Source organism: Eleutherodactylus coqui, chromosome 9 (genome assembly GCF_035609145.1).
Source record: "Eleutherodactylus coqui strain aEleCoq1 chromosome 9, aEleCoq1.hap1, whole genome shotgun sequence".
Lineage (NCBI taxonomy): Eukaryota > Metazoa > Chordata > Amphibia > Anura > Eleutherodactylidae > Eleutherodactylus > Eleutherodactylus coqui.
This window is the reverse complement of record NC_089845.1, coordinates 117,929,838-117,953,029: the sequence shown is the minus strand read 5'-3', so window position 1 is coordinate 117,953,029 and position 23,192 is coordinate 117,929,838. Positions and strand designations below refer to the sequence as shown.

At 41.6% G+C, this 23,192-nt stretch overlaps 1 protein-coding gene across 1 annotated transcript in view; it reads left to right on the top strand.

The window, feature by feature from the left end:
- The window catches only part of VPS13B (vacuolar protein sorting 13 homolog B), a 968,736-nt gene that overhangs the window by 273,748 nt on the left and 671,796 nt on the right, over nucleotides 1–23,192 (top strand). Inside the window, exons 18-19 of the mRNA XM_066578394.1 lie at nucleotides 5,642–5,776; nucleotides 12,623–12,796. Of these exons, the coding sequence (XP_066434491.1) occupies nucleotides 5,642–5,776; nucleotides 12,623–12,796 (309 nt within the window). The remainder of the gene's footprint in view (nucleotides 1–5,641; nucleotides 5,777–12,622; nucleotides 12,797–23,192) is intronic.

The window sequence follows — 23,192 nt, the reverse complement described above, 5'->3', positions numbered from 1 at the left end:
GCAGACGGAGAAGGAAGGTGGAAGGGAGTTTAGCAGCGTGACTGCTAAACTCCCTCCCCCTTCTCTTCTCCTATCCGCCCTTTGCCGCTGTTTGCAATGGGAGGGGGCAGGACAGGGGCACCCCCTCCCATTTCATACAGTGGCAAGAGGCAGAGAGAGAGCTGGAGCTAGTGTGCTGAGTCAGCGAGGGGGAGGGAAGGAGAAGAGCTAAGCTTTCTCCCACCGCTCGACGGCATATACGCCGAGCCCGTGCATCAGATGGTAGCATATATCGGCTGGCCGTGAAAGCGCCGGCCAATAAATGCTTGTGTGAATAACCCCTAAGGTGGTTTTCCCATTACTTAACTGGTTTATCCTTCGTGGTTACCGCTGACCAAGACATGTGACTACTGCAGGCAATCACTGGTTGTAGAAGGTCATTGCTGTGGCCAGTGTTTGGCTTCAGCAGGCGCAGGTCCTGGTTTGCAGCAACCAGGAATAAGTGCTTATGAGGCAACTTTTAAGTTGTTGAAAAAACCCTAAAATGATGTAATCAGATGCTAATCCCTCATTAATGGTATTGAGATGTTTCTACTATGCTGTCCCAGTCTCTACAGCAAATCTTAGAAGTGAAAACCGAAGGTGTCACTTTAATGTGATCGCTGTGGTGGACCGTGTGAAAACTGTATTATTTCCATATGTGCTGTCCCATTAAAAAGATAAGGAAAAAATGTTTTAAAGATTGTTTAGGATAAAACCCTGATATTTAAATAATGTAATTTACTGATTCTACATTATCTTTAAATAGCATGCAGTAAGCAGAAATTAATAAAATTATTATTTTGCCTTATTCAAAAAAAAGTCTTACTACTCAGCCTTGAACTTGGTTTATTAAATTATTCCTAATACATCTGAGTAAGCAATATATTTTTGGAAATGTTCTACTTGTGAATTTTGACTCCTCCTAGATGGCTAGATGAAAAGTAATAATTTCCAAAATCAGTATTTATTCGTGTTTATTGATAAGCGGTGCCAGGAGATTGTCTTCAATCTGGTCTGTGCTGTTAACACCTCCCCGAGTCGGACAGGTGTGGAGCTCAAGAAGGAACGTCTCACTGGAAAATTTGGTGATATGGAGACTTGAAATGATACAGACTTGTTAAGTGAAATAATTGAGTCTCTCGGTCTTTCCACATTGCTAGACAGAAGAGAAATGATCTAATAGACTGTGAGAATTTAGATGGAGAAGCGGGTAATGTAGGTGGGCCAAGTGTTTCTGATCTGCCATCAGTTTTTATGCCTTCAGATCAGTGCAGCCTAGGCTTGCAGCGCGCTGTCTGACAGTAGGATTGTTCCCTTGGGAGGGGGAGCGCTTGAAAGCGAATTCATACTTTCCTGTATTAAGCATCACTTCCATGCTGTCTAAAGACTCAGACTTGATAAAAGCTGGCACATGCAGGGAATATAACAAGAACGTGACGGACTTTACAAGCCAGCCAACTTATTCTCCACTGACTGGCCAGACTTGCAGATTGGACTAGATACACAGTACAAAGATGTGCAGCTTGTTTAATGGAACACTATTATGTTTATAGGAAACATACTGTTCATTTTATTTGCCGCTGACCTGTCACCACAGCAGGAGTACCACTTATCACATCATCGGGATGCACTTTATGGGATACTCCATGCACAATTTACATATAATGTTTGCGTACTAATTATATTAGTGCCGTCCGTTTGTGATTGTCTATTAAAAATTATATATTTAGGTTTACAAAGCTTAACTCCTTCACCCTTAAGTAATTTTTTTTTTCTTTTGATGTTTTACTGTCCTTGCCTTCCAAAAGCAATATCTACGAAGCCATATGACAGCTTTAGTAGGACAGGTTGTATTTTTTAATGGGGCATTTTAATGTACTATGCAATGTATTGAAACACTTTTTGAAAGTGGGGAGGAATGGAAAATAAATTCAATTGCGCCATTGTTCTTTGGATTTCCTTTTTATGACGACCATGGTGCTTTCAAAATTAGCATTTAAATTTATTATGCGGGTGAATATCATTACAGAAATACCAAATTAGTTTTTTTTGTTGTATACTTTAAAAAATAAATTAATTTCTGTTTTCATAAACTGAAATCCGTAACTTTAATTTTACAATCAATATGGCTGTGTGAAGACTTGTTTTTAGAGTTAAGTTGTAGTGTTTGCTGTTACTATTATGGGGTGCATGTGACCTTTTAATTTCGTTACATTTTTTTTTGAGAGGTGAGAGTGTCAGAACACTCTCTTCTTGACCCCCTACAGTCTGGCTTCCACCTTCTACACTCAACAGAAACCACCCTGACTAAAGTGTAAAACGAACTCCTAACGGCCAAATTGAGGGGTGACTACTGCCTACTGATCCTCCTCGTTCTCTCTGCAGCATTTGACATGATTGACCACAAACTCCTCCTCATTATGCTTTGTTCCATTAGAATAAAGGACACTGCTCTCTCCTGGTTCTCCTCCTACCTATCTGACCACTTATTCAGTGTATCTTTTTCTAACTCTACTTCCCCCTCCTCTTCCTCTTGGGGTACCCCAGGGCTCTGTCCTCGGCCCCCTCCTTTTCTCCATCTACACAGCCCCTATTGGACAAACCATCAGAAGTTTTGGCTTTCAGTACCATCTCTACGCTGATGACACCCAGTTATACACCTCCTCCAGAGTGTCACCGACTGTCTGTCCGCTGTCTCTAACAACATGTCCTCTCTCTACCTAAAACCGAACCTCTCAAAATCAGACCTACTCATATTTCCGCCCTCTGCTAATTCGACTTCATCCTGACATCTCAATCTCAGTGGGTGGCACCACCATAACTCCCAGACAGCACGCCTGCTGCCTTGGGGTTATTTTCGACTCCAATCTCTCCTTTACCCCCTATATCCAATCTCTCGACCAAATGTGTCATATGCACCTCAAGAACATTGCAAGAATCCACCCACCAAAAATGCTCAGTGTTGCCCTCATCCACTCTCTGCTCGATTATTGCAACTCGCTGCTGATAGGCCTCCCCGGCAGCAGACTCTCCTCCCTCCAATCCACCCCGAATGCGACAGCCAGGCTCAATTTCCAGCCGCTACTCGGACGCCTATGTCAATCACTGTACTGGCTGCCCCTCGAATATAGAATTCAATTCAAACTCACTACCTTCATTCATAAAGCTCTCCATAGTACCACGCCCCCCAACATTGCCTCCCTCATCTCAATCCACCACCCAATCCGCGGCCTCCGCTAATGAGATCAGATTAAGTTCACCTTTAATTCGAACCTCTCATTCCCTCCTTTTTTTCCAGAGCAGCACCAGTCCTCTGAAATGCGCTACTTAAAACTATCCAGGCAATTCCTGACTTACACAACTTCAGGCGTGCTCTAAAAATGTACCTCTTCAGGGAGGCATACCATACCTCCTAAACCAAACCCCTCTGTACTCCACCTGATAACATGCTCCCTGTCCTCGCTGACTGCAATCCTTGCTAGCCATAATCAACCGCCCCTGCAGTCGTACAGATTCAGCCACCACACGGCTAATGTCTGACCATTGTCTATGTGTATAGCATCCCTCACTGTCTACCTTGCCATACCGTGCACATCTCCAGCCCCTTTACCTTCTGTATCACCCCATTACTTGTAGTATGTAAGCTCGTTGGAGCAGGACCCGCACCCCTAATGTTTCCATCAATCGATCACTTCATGTAACAGGGGTTTTTGTATCTTTGTTTCTTGTATCTGTTCTCCCCTGTTTTGTAAGTGCTGCGGAATATGTTGGCACTATAGAAGTAAAGATTATTATTAGAGATGAGCGAGCGTACTCGGAAAAGCACTACTCGCTCGAGTAATTTGCTTTATCCGAGTATCGCTGTGCTCGTCCCTGAAGATTCGGGTGCCGCTGCGGCTGACAGGTGAGTCGCAGCGGGGAGCAGGGGAGAGCGGGCGGGAGAGAGGGAGAGAAAGACCTCCCCTCCGTTCCTCCCCGCTCTCCCCTGCAGCTCCCCGCTCCGTGCCATAAATACCATCCGCGGGTATTTATCTACCTCCGGTTGGTCAATGCATCCCTATGGGACGCGGATCCGCTGCGGATTTAAAATCATCTTTTCCCCGTGGCCATGAGGCCTAAATCTCCTATGGTACATCATGAACATAAGTGGAAATCACACAATTGGCACTGCAGGTTTTTTCTGCAGCATGCTGATGAACGCTGTTAAATGGATCGTCCAGAACTTTTACTTTTTACTATTGATGACCTCAGGATAGGTCCTCAGTAGTTGATGATCGGGGGTCCGATGCTTGGGATTCTCGCTGATCCCCGGGCCTGCTGAAAGTGCGGACAGCACTGGAAGCATATAGTGTTGTTGGTGCTGCAGCCGCCCGGTATGCTACTACAGGAACTGCTCCCATTGAATTCATTAGAAGCTGTGCCTGTAATACCAAATCGGGCCACTGCAATTTTGACAGTTCTGCTCCAAGTGCTTTTTACACTAACAGAGGACCCGGCGAAAAGTATTTCTGCCATTTTTTTTACAGTGTTAATCATGTAGCATAAATAGACAACATGATACATTTTTACTGCGGGTTTGTACAATTACGACAATACCAAAAGTCTATTATTTTTGTTAGGTTTTTCCACTTCTGTGCTGCAATGCACTATCGCTTAACATAATGATCACAGGTCATGGCAAACATTGACTGACATCCACTTGCCTTAGCAACTCATCATCCCTCTGCATTTACATAACAGAGTGGCGATAACATCACGGAGGCCCCCCCCTTCTGTGAACTTTTTACATGCCGCAATCAACATTGATCGCAGCATGTGAGGGAATAACAGTGGGGATCGGTGTTCTCGCCCACTTTGCTGATACTGTAAGTTATTCGGAGCTTCCACATGCATTTCCATGACAGAAAATATGCAGCGTATTTATTAAATGTGAACGTACTCTCAGAATGCCTTTTCCCAAACATTAACTTTCTGTGTGGACATAGGACATGCCCGCCTCTGTTCGGTAGTGTAACTTTTTGATGGTGAGAATAGGATAGTCTGTTGCGTTATTGTTTCCACACACACACAAAAAAAGTGCAAACGTGATGACACATTTTAAGTCATTGGTTTCTGTCCGGATTCGTTAGGATCTGTTTCATAACAAATCCGCCAGCCTTGTCTTGGTTTTAATGAGGAAAGCCATGAAGCTAATGTGAGCGGAGCCGGTGAAAATGACACTTGTAATAAGCCAAACTATCGCTGCTTACACTTAATACTCGTAGTCTGCTCATATGGGGTGTCAGATCATATCATTTATATACAAGGTGCATGAATTGCGTGTGCTGGGTGTTACTCAATATTATTCTGTGCTTTTAGTTGGAGGACTGTGCCACAGACCCTCCTGCCAAATCCTGGACACCTGCAGAACAGCACAACTTCAAACAGTGTTATGCAGAACATCATGCGAATGCATTGAAATGAATCCCGTATGAATAGGAGTCCAATCCGCTTTCTGATGTTTGATAATTAAAAGAAAAAAGCAAGAGAAGCAAAATGATTGTTTTACTGTCTGATTGAATGAATATTAAAGTATATTAGAATTCAACAGGCTAGTACATTTGCAGCTTTCTTTTATTAGGTGTGAAATCCAAGAATGCGCTGCCAACTCTGGAGGGTTCTATCCAGAATGTTGAACTGAAATTCTGCAGCACATCATTGGTCAAATGTGTCTCCGGGACCCTGGGATCAATAAAAATTTGTGCCAAAGCTCCAGGTATGTGCAGCTGGACCGTATAAAACTTTATTGCCTGTATAGGAGAATTGGCCTTACTTTTTACAAGGAGAGTTACTGAAACAAGAATTTATTCATTGTTCCTATGAATCAGAGATTTAGCGTGTTTTAATTTTATCATGCCAGGATAAAACATTATAACTATTGTGGATTCAGATTTACTTTTAATTTTATTTATGTTATGTGGTTCTAGTTTTTTTTTTTCTTTCTTGTCCCTTATTCAAGCACTTGTAGTGTGCGGTGGGTCATAAAGTACATTATACACGGCACAACAATTACCAGTAGTATGTGACAATGTGTAACGTCCTCGCCAAGTAGCCATATTATAGGTCATACTGGGTGATAATTGGGAGATCGGTTTTACCCTAGTTGGTGCTTTTTAATATAAAGCAGTGATCTCTGCACAAAATGTGAAGGTCCATACCAAAAAGAGAGGAAGGTGAGATTTTTCTTTTTTAACCACAAGCCTTTTGTGTGCTTAGAAGGCTCACTAGTATGCTAAGCAAAAATTTAGAAGGCTGCCAAGTGCATGACATGCCTAAAAGTAAATTAGCTATGCTTTCATTGTAAGGCACAAACATAACAACATTATGTAATGCGTTGTACATCAGGGGATTAGCAAGTTCTTTACTTGAAAAACATTAATTTATTTTACTCAATTAGTTTTCTTAAACATTGACATGTGCAACTTCACTGCCAGTTGTTTGCTTTGCATTTTGCATTACAAACATACTTTTGTATTGGCTCTTCGGATGTCCAATCACTCACCGTCCTCTGTTATGTACTAAACGTTTGTATGATGTCCAGTTCTGTGTAATTGCAAGTATACTTTTTGTTACAATTCCTAACAAATTTAAAGATTTCTAGTAGAATTATTGTTTACATTAAGAGACTGAAATGGATTGGCCACTTAGAAACCAGTTTAGAAATGGGTTTGCAACAAGCTTATTTTGCATTTGTATAGTGTCATCATGTCTCCTCCATTGATACACCGTGCACTTGAATCTTGTCAATCAGGATCTGCACATGCGCAGATGGAAGGCACATTGTGAATCAATAGAGTAGGTGTGATTACATGTTGGTAATACGGCTCTCCATCTGCAGCCATTTTATGGACAGGATTGCAAAGATGGATGGCCAGATGAGGAGGTGTAGATATAATATAGATGAATGCGACACTATAGCAATAAAAACTATATGACTAAGTGCAAAATAAATGTTGCAAACCCAATTTTTAAAAAATGGTTATAAAACGGCTAACCCCTTTAAGAAACTTAGGCCCCCTGCACATAACTGGGATTGGATTGCGGAATCCGCGATCATCCACCGCGCGGACGATCCGTGGCATTCCGCACCAATTTCCTCGCTCGTCGAGGAAAAATCGCAGCATGCTCCATTTCCGTGTGTGCTCTGCATGGAGGGCTTCCATTGAACTCAATGGAAGCTGTCTGACGCGCATACGGAATCCGACCCATTCGTGTGCAGGCGACCTAACAGTTCTACCCAAACAGAGCTCAGGCTTGGAGAAAAACACCCAAGAGTTTAGTTTGAGTGCAGTTTGGGTGTGGAGGTCTGCTGTTCTAATGGCTGTATCTCCAGGTAGAATGGAGCTAGTGCCACAGTTTTGATCTTTCTCTAAAATCTTTGCTTTAAAACAAGACAAAAATTGCTCTTCAAGTTGAAAATGGAGCAGGTTGCAGTACAAACTGCATGTACTAAAGTTGTAGCTCTCACTTCAGTTCGTGCAGAGGAGGAGGGGCAGCAGCGGATGAGCAGGCAGAGCAGAACTATCTGTCATTATTCTGCCCGTGTCTGTAAGTTTTCAGATGACCCCAGGGGAGAAGGTGGCCAGAACTTTTGACCATATTATCATTGTACCGCCCCCCACCCCTAAACCAGTCAGAGAGCATACTTGATCTCTGATTGTTGCATACGTGCCCTACCCCCACCCCTAGAAAAACGAGTGTTGAGAGGAGTACTTACTAATCTAATCACTCCTCTGTGCCTAATTAGACTCTTTATTGGCTGTGTGACACAGCTTTTTAAGCCCTCAAATGCTGTTTGTGTTGACCTCGGCACCTAAGTGGTTTTATGGAAAAGAAAACAAATTTTTTTCCTGTTGTATAATGTTTTAGTAAAAAAAAAAAAAAAATGCTACACACATTATTTCTGTATTCATATTATATAATTAATAAACTCCATAAAAAGCCTGTCAGAATAGCTGTTTGCTGTTCATCTTACCTCCTAAAAATAGGAACAGAAAGTAATCAAAGTAATATGTACATCAAAATGGTACCAATGAAAACTACAAGTTGTCCTGCAAAAATCAATCCCTCATACAGGTGCTTAAGTGGAAAAATAAGAATGCTAAAGGTCTTGGAAAGCAGCAACACAGAAACAAATCCTATGGTAAAAGTGTTTACTATGCAAAAGTAGTAAAACAGCAAAAACTATATGAATGTGTTATCATTGTAATTGTAAAGACCCATAGAATAAAGTTAATATGTTATTTTTACACTTTAAAAATAAATCCCAAAACCAGTGCTAAAAAGTTGCAGATTTTTGTATCATTGCCCACCAAAAATTAAGTAATTCAGTACATCACACGTACCTCAAAACATTTCCTATAAAAACAACTCCTCCTCCAAAATATAGGGTCTCATTCAGCTACATTGCAACTGGACAATCCCTTAACATCACTAACTATCTTCAATTCAAACTATTGCTGGCTCATCCTCAGGATAGATCATCTGTAGTAGATCAGCAGGGTTCCATCACCCAGGACCTCCACCAGCCAGCTGTTGTCTGCGGTAGTGCATTCATGCACTGAACTGATTTATGCAGGACGCAGACAGCTCTGTTCCCACCGCAGTACCCCATATTGGTATTACTGGCCAAATTTTAATTCATTTCAATAGGAACTTGGCTTGTAATACCAAACCTTGCCATTATAGTGGAAACAGAACTGTCCGCTTCCTGCAGAAATCATCTCAGTAATTGAGCGCAGTGGCCCAGAGAACTGTTGATTAGCGGGGTTCCTAGACAACAGACCCCCGACAATTTCCTATTGCTGATCTATTATGAGAATAGGCCATCAGTAGTTTGCAAATGGACAGTCCCTTTAAGGCTAAAATGTGTTCGTTCACTAAGGGCTTTAAATGCATTTATAGCAGTTGAGCTATGCACCAACTATATTTACTTTTGACATAAATGAAAAATGTACTGTAAAAAAAAAAAAGAAATATTTAGGAGAATTTTCCCCAATTTTATTTTAACAGACTAGGTAAAAACCCTCCCCGGTCATATTCAGCTGACACAAATGTACGGCCTGTTATAATATATTTATTTTGTAAGGAAGCACAAACCTTTGTAAATAGAGATGAGCGAGCATACTCGGCCACGCCCCTTTTTCGCCCGAGCGCCGCGATTTTCGAGTACTTCCGTTCTCGGGCGAAAAGATTCGGGGGGCGCCGTGGGTGAGTGGGGGGTTGCAGCGGGGAGTGGGGGGGGGGGGGTAGAGGGAGAGAGAGAGGGCTCCCCCCTGTTTCCCGCTGCTACCCCCCCGCTCCGCCACGCCCCCCCCGAATCTTTTCACCCGAGTACGGAAGTACTCGAAAATCGCGGCGCTCGATCGAGTAATTACTCGAAACGAGTAGGTTCGCTCATCTCTATTTGTAAACTAACCAGAAATATTGCTGTTCACTGATGGAAACCGAAAGAAAAATAGGAAGATATATTATCATTGGCAGTGTATGACTAGTGCATTTATCTATCCTTAACCCTTTCCAATCCACTGTCTGATGTCGGAAGACATTCCGATTGAAGGCTGTACAGCTCTGATGTAGGAAGACGTCCGGCAGGGTATTCTTACTGTATATTACTGTTCGCTCTGTTGTCGGAGGCCTCTCTGGCATATTACATACTGCAGTACTGGCTCTAACCAGCAGATGGCACCATTCTATAATGGCAGAAAGAGAAAGCCCCCAAGGAAACCGTGAATCCCAAATTGGATTGCAAAGGGTTAAGTTCAAGATTCATCAGCGGGGCACAGGCCTTGTTGTGAACATGGCATAGGGGAAAACATCACCATATCACATCTGCAGGATTTTTCCAATACTTTTCTAAGATGTGTCAGAAAATTACAATAAATGAGTTGCGCTCTTTGTGACTCTGAAAGCCTGCCCATTTTTCTCCCACATGTGTATGTATTGGAAAAACTGGAGCAGCAGCAGCATCATAAACATATTACTTAAGCTGGAGTTCACATGATTAAATCTGTCCAAAAGTTAATTAAAAATTGACATAGCTTTGCTTTATAGAATTTAATAAGCTTTGTTTATATAAAAACAGGAAACTCCCTGAACATGCGGACAATTCTTGGCTCTACTTGGTTGTTTTCAGGGGTCATTTTCTCCTTCTTGTCCCCTTGCAGAGCCATGTAACATGGCATTAAAAGTCTTAATAAAAGGGGCGGACCCAGGATTGAAATCTGCTGGGCCATGGTAAAGTTTACTTGTTCATGGTCACCTCCACTCCCTATATGTGTAAACCACAGCATCAACACAGGAAGGAGAACAAGAGAAGAAGACAGAAACACGTAATATTTACCCCTTATGCCAATACGCCTTTTTACTGACCTCACTTACGGGCTTTTAATTTGCACATCCATCTTTTTAAGGTGGTTGCTTGGCTGAGTAGTGACAGCCAGTCTCCTGCTCTAACTGTCAGATGTTGTGAAACCTCAGATCCTGGCAGTTTAATCCCTAACATGCCACAATCAATAGCAACTACAGTGCATAAGCAGATGACAAAGAGAGGAAGATCCTTCGGTCACCCATCAGCACCCTGCAGAGCGATTGCAATGTACCAATAGATTCCCATGACGAAGGCATGCATGTCTGCCATGTAATTTAGCCTATTTGGTCCCGCCACAAGCACAGTCTATGCTGCCGTCATAGGCATATTAGAATGCACTGCATAATCAATGCAGTGTACTATCCAAGCGATCTAAACTATGGCATCATTAAATCCCCTTCAGGAACAAAAAATAGCTTAAAGTTCAATAAAGTTTAACTTAAAGAAAAACAAATCCAGTTTCAGAAAAATATGCATTTTTTCCCTACAAAACCTGTTTTAAATGGATAAAATACTAAAGATTTTTTTTTTTTAAAGCAACCAGGTCATTACCATGTTTATAATGACCCAAACAATGAAAATATTTTATTTATCATATAGGGTAAACACTGTAAGAATAATTTAAGAAATTAACATCAGAATTGCTGTTTTTCTTTTGTTCTCCTCCCCAAAAACGCAATATAAGGCAAACCAAAAGTCATATGTACCTCAAACTGGTACCAATAAAAGCTATAGCTCTTTCCACCAAAAAAAAGACTTGATCAGGTGATCCAGACCTGAAAAGGTTGAAACGCGTCCTCAGGACGTCAGTATTTTTCTTGTTATAATGGGCACGTATTATATAAAGACAGAAGAAAGCTTTTATCTCTGTGCATCCAAGCTCTTATCATTTAAATGCACTTGCTTTGTATGTTTGTTATGATGTCTGTATGTAGGGTTAATGACTAATGATTCGATGAAGTAATGTAAATGAAAATGTTCTATCATTTTAATGTGTTTTTAATAGCTAGGGCTCATGTACATAGGAAGATTTTCATATAGATGTTGCCATGTAATTATAAAGTCCAGGTTGACTTTTCCATCATTGCTTTACGGACCGCTCTAAGACAGTACAGCTGATTACTGAGTCATTAAAATGAAGCCATTGGTGGACTTTAGGTCCATGTACATCGATAGAATGGGGTACTATAAACAAGCGCTTGTTTCATGTTTTTGCACAGTCCAGTGCCGTCCGTATTAGTGGTGAATGATCTTAATGCAATGATTAATCTCAAATACAATATCATCCATGTTGGCAGCACGTCGTCCTTGCACACAGGGTGATGTGCTGCCAATAACCATTACTTTTTGGGCTGCATAAATGAACCAGTCAGCTGACGAAGGAGCGCTTAATTGTTCATCGACTGATCGTTCCTGGTTTACATAGGGCAATGATAGGCTGAACAAGCATTCTCATGACTACTTATTCACCATTATTGGCCTGTGCAAATGAGCCTTTAAACTTAGGCTAGTACTAGCTCTTTAGAACATTTATCATATCATTGATCATGCCTGCTGGTTGGAAGCCAGTGATTAATATAGTTCTAGCACATAAGTTTATAAATCAATGGCCACTTCCGTAAATCAAAACTATAAACTCATTAGTAAACTCGGCTACTTACTAATTTATTTTCTTAGACGATAAAGCCATTTTGGAAAGTTGCCAAAATGATAAGCCCATGACTGATTTTTAACTTGCTCGTACAATAGAGCTGGGAATATTGTCGGGGAAGAGCATGACCAATCGCAAGTTTTTATGAGCCCTGTAAAATCCTGAGTTTATTTCCTTTTTTAATTCAGTATGAAATTGAATCGCACAATTTCAGCCTGGAAGGATCATTTACACATAAGCTGCTTTCATTAAATCTGTTTAATAAACTGCTGTCGTTTTTCCCTCTTCAAATTGTTAGCGTAACATTTGTTAAGGCTTACCTTTTCCCCCAGTTTTAAACTTATTTTTTTTGCTATTTTTTTTTGCTATTTACATGCACAAAGCACTTTAACAAGAAAAAAAAAAGATGGCTAGAATTTTACAACCTGTTAGTCAGCCTTTTCTGTTTTGGGGCATGACCCCTTTAAAGCATTTACATGTGTATGTTGTGTAAGCTGTTCTTGCTATATTGAGGTAACCTCTCGCTATCTCTTACGGTAAAGGTGATAATGGGAAAGAGAAGTTAATTCCATTGGTGCAAGGTCCTTCTGACACAAAGGATCTCCACAGGAGTAAGTGGTTGAAGGAGAGCAGGAAGCCTGAATCTTTGCTTGGTCCAGATTTGATAGCCTTTACAGTCCAGGTTCCTGAGCAGATGGACTACTGCCACAGCTCTGGTAAGTGTAAAATCTCTCTAACGTTATGATCATGTTACATCCCGTTATTCAAAGCTGCTCTCTAGGGAGATTTAATATAAAATGCGCCAAGTGACAAACTGTTTCGGTTTCACATGCTCAACACACATATTGCTTCAATATTACTTCCACAGTCCTATAGCAAGTCAGCGATTCCCTCTTAAATGTTTGTTAAGCAAATATAAGTATGGTCAATTGGTTTGCCTTTGCTGTTTTAACCTCAGAAGTTACTTCACAATGACTTTCCTGACTTGGTGGCATGTGTGCTTTTGTAATGCTGCAAGCTGGCAGAGGTTCTTGCCCAGCGTTCAGCAAATGTGGCTTAAAGTTTCTGCGACGCGGCAGCCACCAAAAGTTTTAGGTGTCGGCAACTTTTTGTGACAGCAACACTCCATAAAAGTCAAGTGGTTGAACAACACAGTTACACCAACTACTGTGTGTGCAAATAGAAAGTGATGCAATTGGTACTGTATCTCACAATGACCTCATCATGCTGCTCATGTTGCCCAAATAGGTCATCGTGTCTGGTCTTAAGAAAAATGTTCATGTGCATGTATTGGACAGTTCTTACATTTTACAAGATATGTCCATTTTAACAACCAGTTCTTTTTTTTATTGTCCAAATGCATCTAAAATGAGAAATTAAGCAGCTTTTTTAAAAGCAGGTGCTGGTAATTATACAATTCCTGCCTTATTATCCTTCAGCTCCTATCAAGCTCCATGCATTTTCATGGTAGCAGACTACGACAAACTCTGTCTGATCCTGCAGTTATACTTCCTTTTATCTGCCCCTCTGCAGTCATTCTACCATCTACACATCCTATCATTAGAAGAAAAAAATCATTACTTACCAATTCTTTCCCTGGCAGTCTTCTTACTGCATCTTCTCCCCGACTATCTTCTCCTGGCTTCTCCTGTGCTCATTTCACCTCACCTCCAGCCAGCTGGATTCTCTTCTTCCTGTGATATAGCGTACATTTACAGGTATTCTGCTTCCTGCAGATCAGTGTACGCTGTCACACTAGTGACGTAGCGTTCACTGCCTAGCAGGGAATGCTGAAGCCTATGACGGGCTATTGCAGAGACTGCTTATGCACAATGCCTCACGGCAATGGTATATGATGCATTTGCGGTGAGTCAGCGCACATGTGCAGTCTCGGCAAAAGATCAGCATAGGATTCGGCATTCCCTGCTAGGCAGTGAACGCTACATTACTAGTGACCTAGTACCCTAACCTGCAGGAAGAAGAAAGCCTGTGAATGTACGTAACATCACGGGAAGATGAGGTTCCGTCCGGGTGGAGGTGAGGTGACCCAGGGGCTGGAGGAGCCAGGAGAAGATCGGGGAGGTGAAGATGCGGTAAGAAGACTGCCTGGGGAGGAATAAATAAGTATATTGGTTTTTTTTTCTTTCTTTAATGACAGAACCCTTTCAAATTTCATAAAGTCTGGGATACATGGAAGGAAATATGATTACATGATTAGACTACAGAGGTTTGTTTGAGGCTGTTACCCTGGAAGCACACTCCACAGAGAAGTTAAAGAAAAATTATTTACTATATACGTATTGCAAAGTTGCTTTATTATTTATTTTGGAGGCATTGAAAATGCTTCAAGGAAATTGAGTTGTGAGGGTGGATATAGCCTTTAGGGCGAATTCCCACAGACAGATTTCTGCTGCATTTCATGGGACGGAAATCTGCGGCGTTATCCCATAGCTATTAGGTTCTATTGAACCTAATAGCTTTCTGCCTTTCAATGTTCACGCTGCGAAATTCTACCACGGAATTCTGCAGCGTGAAAGAAATCAAGGCATATTCTAATTTCCATGGAAAACGCGCCGCCAGCTTCCATTGTAGTCAATGGAAGCCATCCGTCATGTGATTACTTTCGCTGTGAGCACAGGGAAGTTTCGTGTGATTACATGTCATCACCCACCGCTGGACGGGACTCGCGCGGCGGATCCGGAGAGGTGAGTATAGGGTCTTTAGGGGGCGCCGTGTCAGACTCTGCTGGCGAAGTCTGACACAGCCGTGGGCAGGAGGCTTTGAAGAAGCTGTATGGGATTATCTTTTTTTTCTCAAAAAAGACATTGATCATTGGTTAATGGGGAAAATTCTGTGTCAAAAATTGATATATCAATTATTTCACGAGGAGCGGATTTCAAAATCCCGGCAGGGAACAATCTGTGTCAAAGAAACTGTGGCACAGATTTCCATGTCATTAAATGAAATTCTAAAATATCACAGGTTCCGATTTGAAATATGAGGCGACTTTCTGCTTTTTGAACAGGCCCTTGCAGTATTAAATCACATGTTGGGGAGCCGTTCTACTAACCACGGCTTACGGATTGGGTTAGACCTACGTTTTGTTTCAGTTTGTAAAGCCTCCAGTTTCGCAGAGCATAGTTCTCTGAGCTTATATATAATCTTTAGTATTTACGTGTGCTCCTCTTATCACGTGCAAAGTTTGCATCTTTAAAGGATTTCATAATTAAGTAGACCCCTAAAACACAGTAGGCTGTGCATTTATGGCTAGGGACATCTTTGCATTGAGTTTTTAAATTTGCTTCCTAACTGCAAAAATCGACTTTTACCTCCCATTCTGCAGAGTCTGCATGAAGGTACCTTTTTCAAGGTAGGAACTGTCATTACTGTGCTTTCACACAGAAACCATAGTGGTTCAGACAATCCTCCTCTGTTCACAGCAAACGGGCCATTGTTCAAAGATGACTGACTGCCTATTTACATGGTCAGATAGTCACTTGGTTTGTAGCTCATCTAAAGACCAAGCTACTCTTGACAGGTGAAGATATTATCATTCTGTGCCCTATCAGTGGCCGTATATACATGGACAGTTATCACCCAAATTAGATGTTTCCAGTGATTATTCGATCGACAATTGCCACTTGTAAAGGTACCTTAACCCCTTCACCTGGTTGTTAGCATTGATATAGATCCAATAGGGGTTCAGTCTGGATTGCCCCTTTCTCTTTGAGAGATAGCAGCAATGCGGATTTTGTGCATAAATGTTCAGAGGATGGAGTGGGGGGAAGGAAAATCACACAGACTGCAGATATAGAGGAAAACACACTCAAGACAGTTTGCTTAGGGAAGGAATTAAGAGATTACATAGGCTGTGTACATAAACCCACATTTACAAAAAGTTGCACATTTTCAGGGAAGCTGGTATTTGGGCAAAATATGTGACTTCCCCCCCCTTTTTTTTGCGCCGCCTCCACCTATTTTTCAAAAAGTTGACGGGACTTCTTGAGAGGTGCCATGGTCGCCCAGACCGACAGAAGCTGGTGTAAATTATACCAGAAATGTATACCAGGTTGTTCCTGGCATACATTTATGAAAAGGTGCACAAAGCAGCTAAGATGCACTGAATACAGGTGTAAACGCTAAGTGAATAAACAAATATGAAATGCACTATAACCAGTGGTGGTGTTTTTTTTGCTGGTTTTCCACCCTTTTGGTGTGTTTTTTGGGTTCATGGCATTTTTTTTCCAAAATCTTGCGTGTTCCAGTTGTGCATTTATTTTTCAGATATCTTTCCATAGGCTTCTATATAGGGAATAAAAAAAGACACACACAAAAAAAATTATGTATAAAAAAGGCCACTCAAAAAGAGTACTTAGAGCCCTTAAAAAAAAGTTTCTGTGAAAGAAAATTGCCTCTTTTTTCCCAGTTTTCATTTATGGCCAAAAGAGAATGAATGTTCTTGTAAAAGAATAGAGTGATTGTATGCTATTACTTTGAAAGCCAATTGCAGTAGTATTGTGAAACTTGCTATAGAAAACCAATTATGTGACAAACATGAGATTGGCATGATGATTTAAGATGATCATACAGCTATAACCCCCAACATAACTTTTATCAGGGAGAAGGGGAATAAGGTGTCTAGATGTGGCCTGTCTTTCACAGGATTAAATGGCCACTAACTTTACAGATAACCTATGCCTGTGTGTCTCATCAATCTTGTAACATACTTCTGTTAAAAATGTTTTTCTACCACTGTAAATCCCGTTTGAAGTGCCTGCCACTAGGGGTCTCACAGCCCCTCTTCATGCCCCTGCCTGTCCTTATGTCTGGAGATTCTGTAGTTACAGTTTACAGAGATGTTAGGATGTTTGCTATCTTCACAGGCTGCCCCCCTGCACTCACAGGCTGACAGTTCTGCAGTCACTGTGTAAACAATTTCTACAATCTGTGCCTGTCCTGTTGTTAATATAATGTGTGCACACACACCTACATGTTGAGTTTACCTAATCATTTGGTCAGAATGTCTGAATGCCTGACTTCTGCAATTGTCCTGGGAAAGCAGAGCGTTGGGTATTCAGGCACTGCCCCCTGCTGATTGGACCAGAGATAGAACAATGCAACATGGGAGGTGAGGGAAAAGAAGTACGGGACTGTGAACTACTGGCAGAATGCTAGGCTTGTGACATACCTCCTGCCTGAGAGTGGATTGCAAACAGCAGGACAGTAGAAAAATGGAAAAGACCACTGGAAAATCAGAACTTAAAACATGAAATGGTGCAAACAGCAGCAAATGAGCTGGTGAGGAGAACCTGTTATACTTTAGAAAACCTGTTAAAAACTCAGGTACACTTTGAGTTACCAGGCATTTCATTGTATACCAGAATAAGTATTTTTGAGAAACTTTGTTGCAAAAGTTCAACTTAACACCTAATCGGCACTGGTATGATCTTTGTGTCCTACAGCTCTCATTAATTTGTTTCCCTTTTCTTAAATTGTGCCAACATATCTCACAGTTCTGTACAGAGATTGTCACAATAGGGTATGCAATTGAATTAACCACCCCACCCCCACGTACACTATGGCCATTTTCACAGGAAACCAATCCAGTAATGGACTGGACAAGTATGCCACTTGGATGTTCAGTGCCAAGAAAGGCTCCAACAAGCCACTCTGCCTCGACTTTAAAGCATATAGATACAGGGATAGGACTGAAAGCTGAATGTTTACCCCGGCTCAAGAAATGCTTAGCTATATCTCTGAATATGTTCATTGAGAATATAAGTACAAACTGGTGGTCTCCAATACCAGACAAGAAGACCCGTAATCCACTTGCTGTTTTCCTAAGCGCAATCTGATCCGTTTTGAGGGAGGTCTAAATCCTAGTATTTGATCTTTTATTTCTCAAGTACAAAGCTTTCTTGTCTAAGTACTCGTTCGTAATAAATTTCAGTAATAATAAACGTCATCATGTGTCATATTGTGTGCCCAGACCTGCGATGGCAATAGCCACTCACACATGCGGGATGTAACAATGATCCCACTCTCTTCTCTTCAGTTAGATTTTCTTTTTTTACCGCCTACCAGCTGACCACATACTTTATCTACAATTGCTGCCAATATTTTCTAGAATTCCCACTGCAATACTGGTGTGCAAGAGAAAAAAAAATCCCTCATCCTCCTGATGACAGAGCTTGCCCGAATGATTTCATGCTCCTAGGTTTTTTTGTTCACGGGAATTAAGGGCAAAGTGAACATGCAGCTGAATATAGCATCTATTTTTGTAATTGAAAAGTTGAAACTGTGTTATTGGAATGAAATGAAGAGATGCAGGTGTTCCCCAGTGCGAGTCCGCTGGGACTATTTGATGGTAGATGCTTGAAAAAAAAAATGCATGTGTTTTTGGAGTCAAACAGCAGCTGTGAGATGAGGATTTATGTTTTTTCTCAGAACTTTGGGATTTCAAAATGTTACATTTAATCACAGGCACAGAAAACAGAGCAAATGTTAAAGATGTTACGTATAAAAGCAGCGGGCTGATTTCTTTACCATACCCAACCAGTTGTGGGAATACAGAAACAAAGTGATCTTTAATCTTAATATGCACAATTTGAAAAGGATTATGGCCGTTGCCAGAACTCAGGATCCCAACTTTTTTTTTTCTTCTTCTTCTTGCAGTTGTACAGCATAAAGCTCTTATCCTCCTAATTACTTTAAAATCTGGTTTATTCTCATTATTTGGTTTCAAAGTAACAGTAGTTTTGAGTGACAAAATCCCGGGGCAGAAAACTCCATGGATTACTTTACTTTTGTGGATTTTGGAAAAGCTGATAATTCCTATGATGGGCAGGATAAGGATGTTTTTATGCGAGGCAACTCTCCATTTTTAAAATAGTTGTCCTTTGTAAACACGGGACATGACCGTGTACCGAGCTACAAATCGCTCAGAAGTCTCTAGTCGCTTTGTTTCTGTGCTCGGTTTAAACAGGCAGTCGTTCGTGTGAAAACGACTGCCTGTTCACAGTGAATGGAGGCGAGAAGCCAGAAGACCTTTCCGGCGCACTTCACCTCCATTCACTGAACAACCAGCTCTCCTGTGTGAAAGCACAGCAGCATTATGTCTTGGGGCGACTTTGGGGCACTTAAATGTTGTAACAGGGCCTGCAATTACAATGCTTTATCCATAGTACTGGGCTCCCTATATGGCGACGAGAAGTCTTATGGGCTCCTCAAGGCTTCAGGACCCAGGTGCAACCGCATCCTCTGCGTCTCCTATAGTTACACTCATGGTTCCATCCATCTGAATGCCATTTTCAGAACGCCAACCATAGACTAGTTCACAAACGCTGTGTGAACCTCGCCTTATCCTTGTGTGCTCCTCTTGAGTGATTGAATTAAATGCTTCTCACCTGACCGGTTGCAGAGTTAATCATTCATATCAAGTCTCTGATTCCCACTTGGTGAAAAAACAAGTGTTAAAGTTAATTAAGCTTCTCTGTTTGTTATGTAGCTAACAAAGCATGGCACAAGCCAGCCAGGAGGAAAGATGACTCCTCAAAACCTATTGATCAGGTTAAATTAAGAACCGCTCACCGCCCTCCTTGAATTACTCATTTATAATAGCTGAGGAGCGCTGTGTTCTGCCACTTTGACATCCTGGGAAAAGGGTCAAAATTTTGTGCGGTTACAAGCCAGTATCCTTGTCAGCTGGTAGCACTAAATACCACACACATTCTTACTCCGTAATCCTTTTCCACACGTTTCTCCTGTATCTGATATTGAATTGCAGCCTAATTCATTTCTTAAAGGCGTTTTCTCCTCAAGACTAACCACCTTGGTATACCGTATTTAGGGCATATAAACATTCTACAATTCAATCCCTCAAATTCCCCTCCCCAAACCAATGAGTTAAGACCTACAAAGTATCAGATGTTCTATAGTATTGATCAGGGTTTTAAAGGGGTTGTCTAGGATTAGAAAAAAATGTTTTTTCTGTATTTCCAAAACTGCACCATTTCTGTACCATGGTCCGTGTGTGGTATTGCAGGTCAGCTCTATTCTTGTGAATGGGGATGAGAAGCAATACCAGACGTAGCCAATGGACAGACATGATACTGTTTGTGGCAAAGCAGTGCTTTTTGACTTCAGTGCTGGGAGCTCCTCATGTTTACATATGATGATTTCCCAATTTCTTTAACACCACAACCAGTTTTTTATTTTATTTTATCCCTGTCGTAAAGGAGTCGCAGCTTTATTTTTAGTTCAACTTTACTGTATTATGGCTTGTTTTGTGCAGGTTGACATGTATTTTATAAATAAATTTAAGTTAAAGGGGTTGTCTCGCGAAAGCAAGTGGGGTTAAGCACTTCTGTATGGCCATATTAATGCACTTTGTAATATATATCGTGCATTAAATATGAGCCATACAGAAGTTATTCACTTACCTTCCCTGCGCTGGCGTCCCCGTCTCCATGGCTCCGTCTAACTTCAGCGTCTAATCGCCCGATTAGACGCGCTTGCGCAGAAAGGTCTTCTGCCTTCGGCTTGGTCTGGCACGAGCGGCGTTCTGGCTCCGCCCCTTCTACGCGTCATCGCGTAGCTCCGCCCCGTCACGTGTGCCGATTCCAGCCAATCAGGAGGCTGGAATCGGCTCACGTGATGGGCGGAGCTACGTGAATAACTTCTGTATGGCTCATATTTAATGCACGATGTATATTACAAAGTGCATTAATATGACCATACAGAAGTGCTTAACCTCACTTGCTTTCGCGAGACAACCCCTTTAAACTACCACATAATGTATTGGATTTTTTTTTAAATTAAAACCTTTTGTATTGAAAAACTTGGATGAAATGGAATTAAAACCTCAGCAATTCCAACAGTGTTGTTTGGGATTTATTTTTACAGTATTCACTGTGCCTTATTCAGCAAGTTTGTGCAATTTTCTACAACACCGAAAGGATATACCGTCATTTTCTTTTGGTTCTGCTGCATTTACAAACTGTGGAACCTTAAAAAAATTGCTTTGTCTCTTCATATTCTTGGACCCATAACTTTGTCTGTTGATGGAGCGGTTTCGGGTTGAGCTTTAGTTTTTGTTGCCAGTATTTAGAGATACTTAAAACTTTTTGATCAATTTTTGGGAGGTGAGATGCCAAAACAGCAATTCTATTTTTTTAAATTTTAAATGGCATTCACCATATGGGAGAAATAACATGATTTTTTAATAGTTTAGATTTTTTTTAGATGTGATGATACTAACTAGTTTTTCTTTTATTTCAACTTTTAATATTTGTCTTTAACAATATTTTTAAGATCTTTATTGAATCATAGAATGGTAGAGTTGGAAGGGACCTCCAGGGTCATTGGGTCCAACCCCCTGCTCAGGGCAGGATTCACTAAATCATCCCAGACAGACATTTGTCCAGCCTTTGTTTGAACACTTCAATTGAAGGAGAACTCACCACCTCCTGTGGTAACCTGTTCCACTCATTGATCACTCACTGTCAGAAAGTTTTTTTCTAATATCTAATTTGTGTCTCCTCCCTTTCAGTTTCATCCCATTGCTTCTAGTTTTTCCTTGTGCATATGAGAATAGGGCTGATTCCTCTGCACTGTAACAACCCTTCAGATATTTGTAGACAGCTATTAAGTCTTCTCTCAGCCTTCTTTTTTGTAAGCTAAACATTCCCAGATCCTTTAGGCCTCATGTCCACGGGGAAAATCGGGCCCGCTACGGATTCTACATGTAGAATCTGCAGCGGGTCCCTCCTGCCCCGCGGACATGAGCGCTGAAAAGAAGAATTTAAAAGAATTTACCTATCCGTAGCGGGCGGCGAAGCTCTGCTCTTCCTCACGGCCGGATCTTCTCTTTCGGCCGGCGGATGAATTCCTTACGCCGGCGGCATGCGCCGGGCACATCCGCCGAGCCGAAGCAAGGGAGATGCGGCCGTGAGGAAGAGAAGAGCTTCAGCGCCCGCTCCGGGTGAGTAATTCTTTTAAATTCCTATTTTTGGTCTCCCGCGGATCCGGACGGCTTCCATAGGCTTCAATAGAAGCCCGCGGGAGCCGTCCCCGCGGGAGACCCGCACGAAAATGGAGCATGGTCCAGATTTTTTCATGCTCCATTTTTTTTTAAATGCCTTTTATTGACGATCCGCGGGTATTTATCTACCCGCGGGTGGTCAATGCATCCCTATGGGGTGCGGATCCGTGCGCGGGAGATCCGCTGCGGATTTTAAATCACATTTTGCCCGTGGACATGAGCCCTTAACTGTTCCTCATAGGACATGATTTGCAGACCGCTCACCAACTTGGTAACTCTTCTCTGAACTTCCTCCAGTTTGTCTATGTCTTTTTTAAAGTGGGGTGCCCAGAACTGGACACAGTATTCCAGACTTGAAGACTTTTACATGTTTTTAGTCCAACAAGGGAACTTGGACATGCATTTCAATGCTTCTGCATTGCCTTCTAACACTTGCCTAAGCCCTGGGCTGCCATTAGAATCACTTGGCGAGTGACATAGGGAGCCTCCTTCCTGTGTCTAACCAATTACATGCCATGGGTTTTATGTTTTATTGGCCACAACATCTAAGGGGTTAAACAGCTTGAATTGAAGTTGCCTTCTTTCTTGGTCATTGTAGGCAGATGTCACTTGTATAATATAGTTGGCACCTGCAGTGTATGGAGTGTGCCTGAGCTCCTAGGTATTGCCCCATACTCTACCTGCGAACTTGTGATGTACATGTACATCACATGTCTCCAAGGGGTTGAACTGAATGTCAATTTGTAATTATTGCTTGTTTTGTTTTGTTTAGTTTTTTAAAACGTTTAGTTGGTCCACAACTCTTACTAATTAAATGCATAATATGTGCTTATAAGAATCAAAGCTCCTTTTTTTGCCCATAGTTTCAAATCTCATTTTTTCTTCATGCAGGAATAGATAACTGTCACTAGGAGGGGTTTAGCTTGCAGCATATGGGCCAATTTACCCGGCAGTGTTTTTAGGCCGTGTGCTGCCACAGGCAGCACATGGTCCCATTATGTAGCTTATGAGGCTATGTACATGAGCAATCTTTCACATGGCTTCAATGGTCCATGTGAAAAAGAATCTCT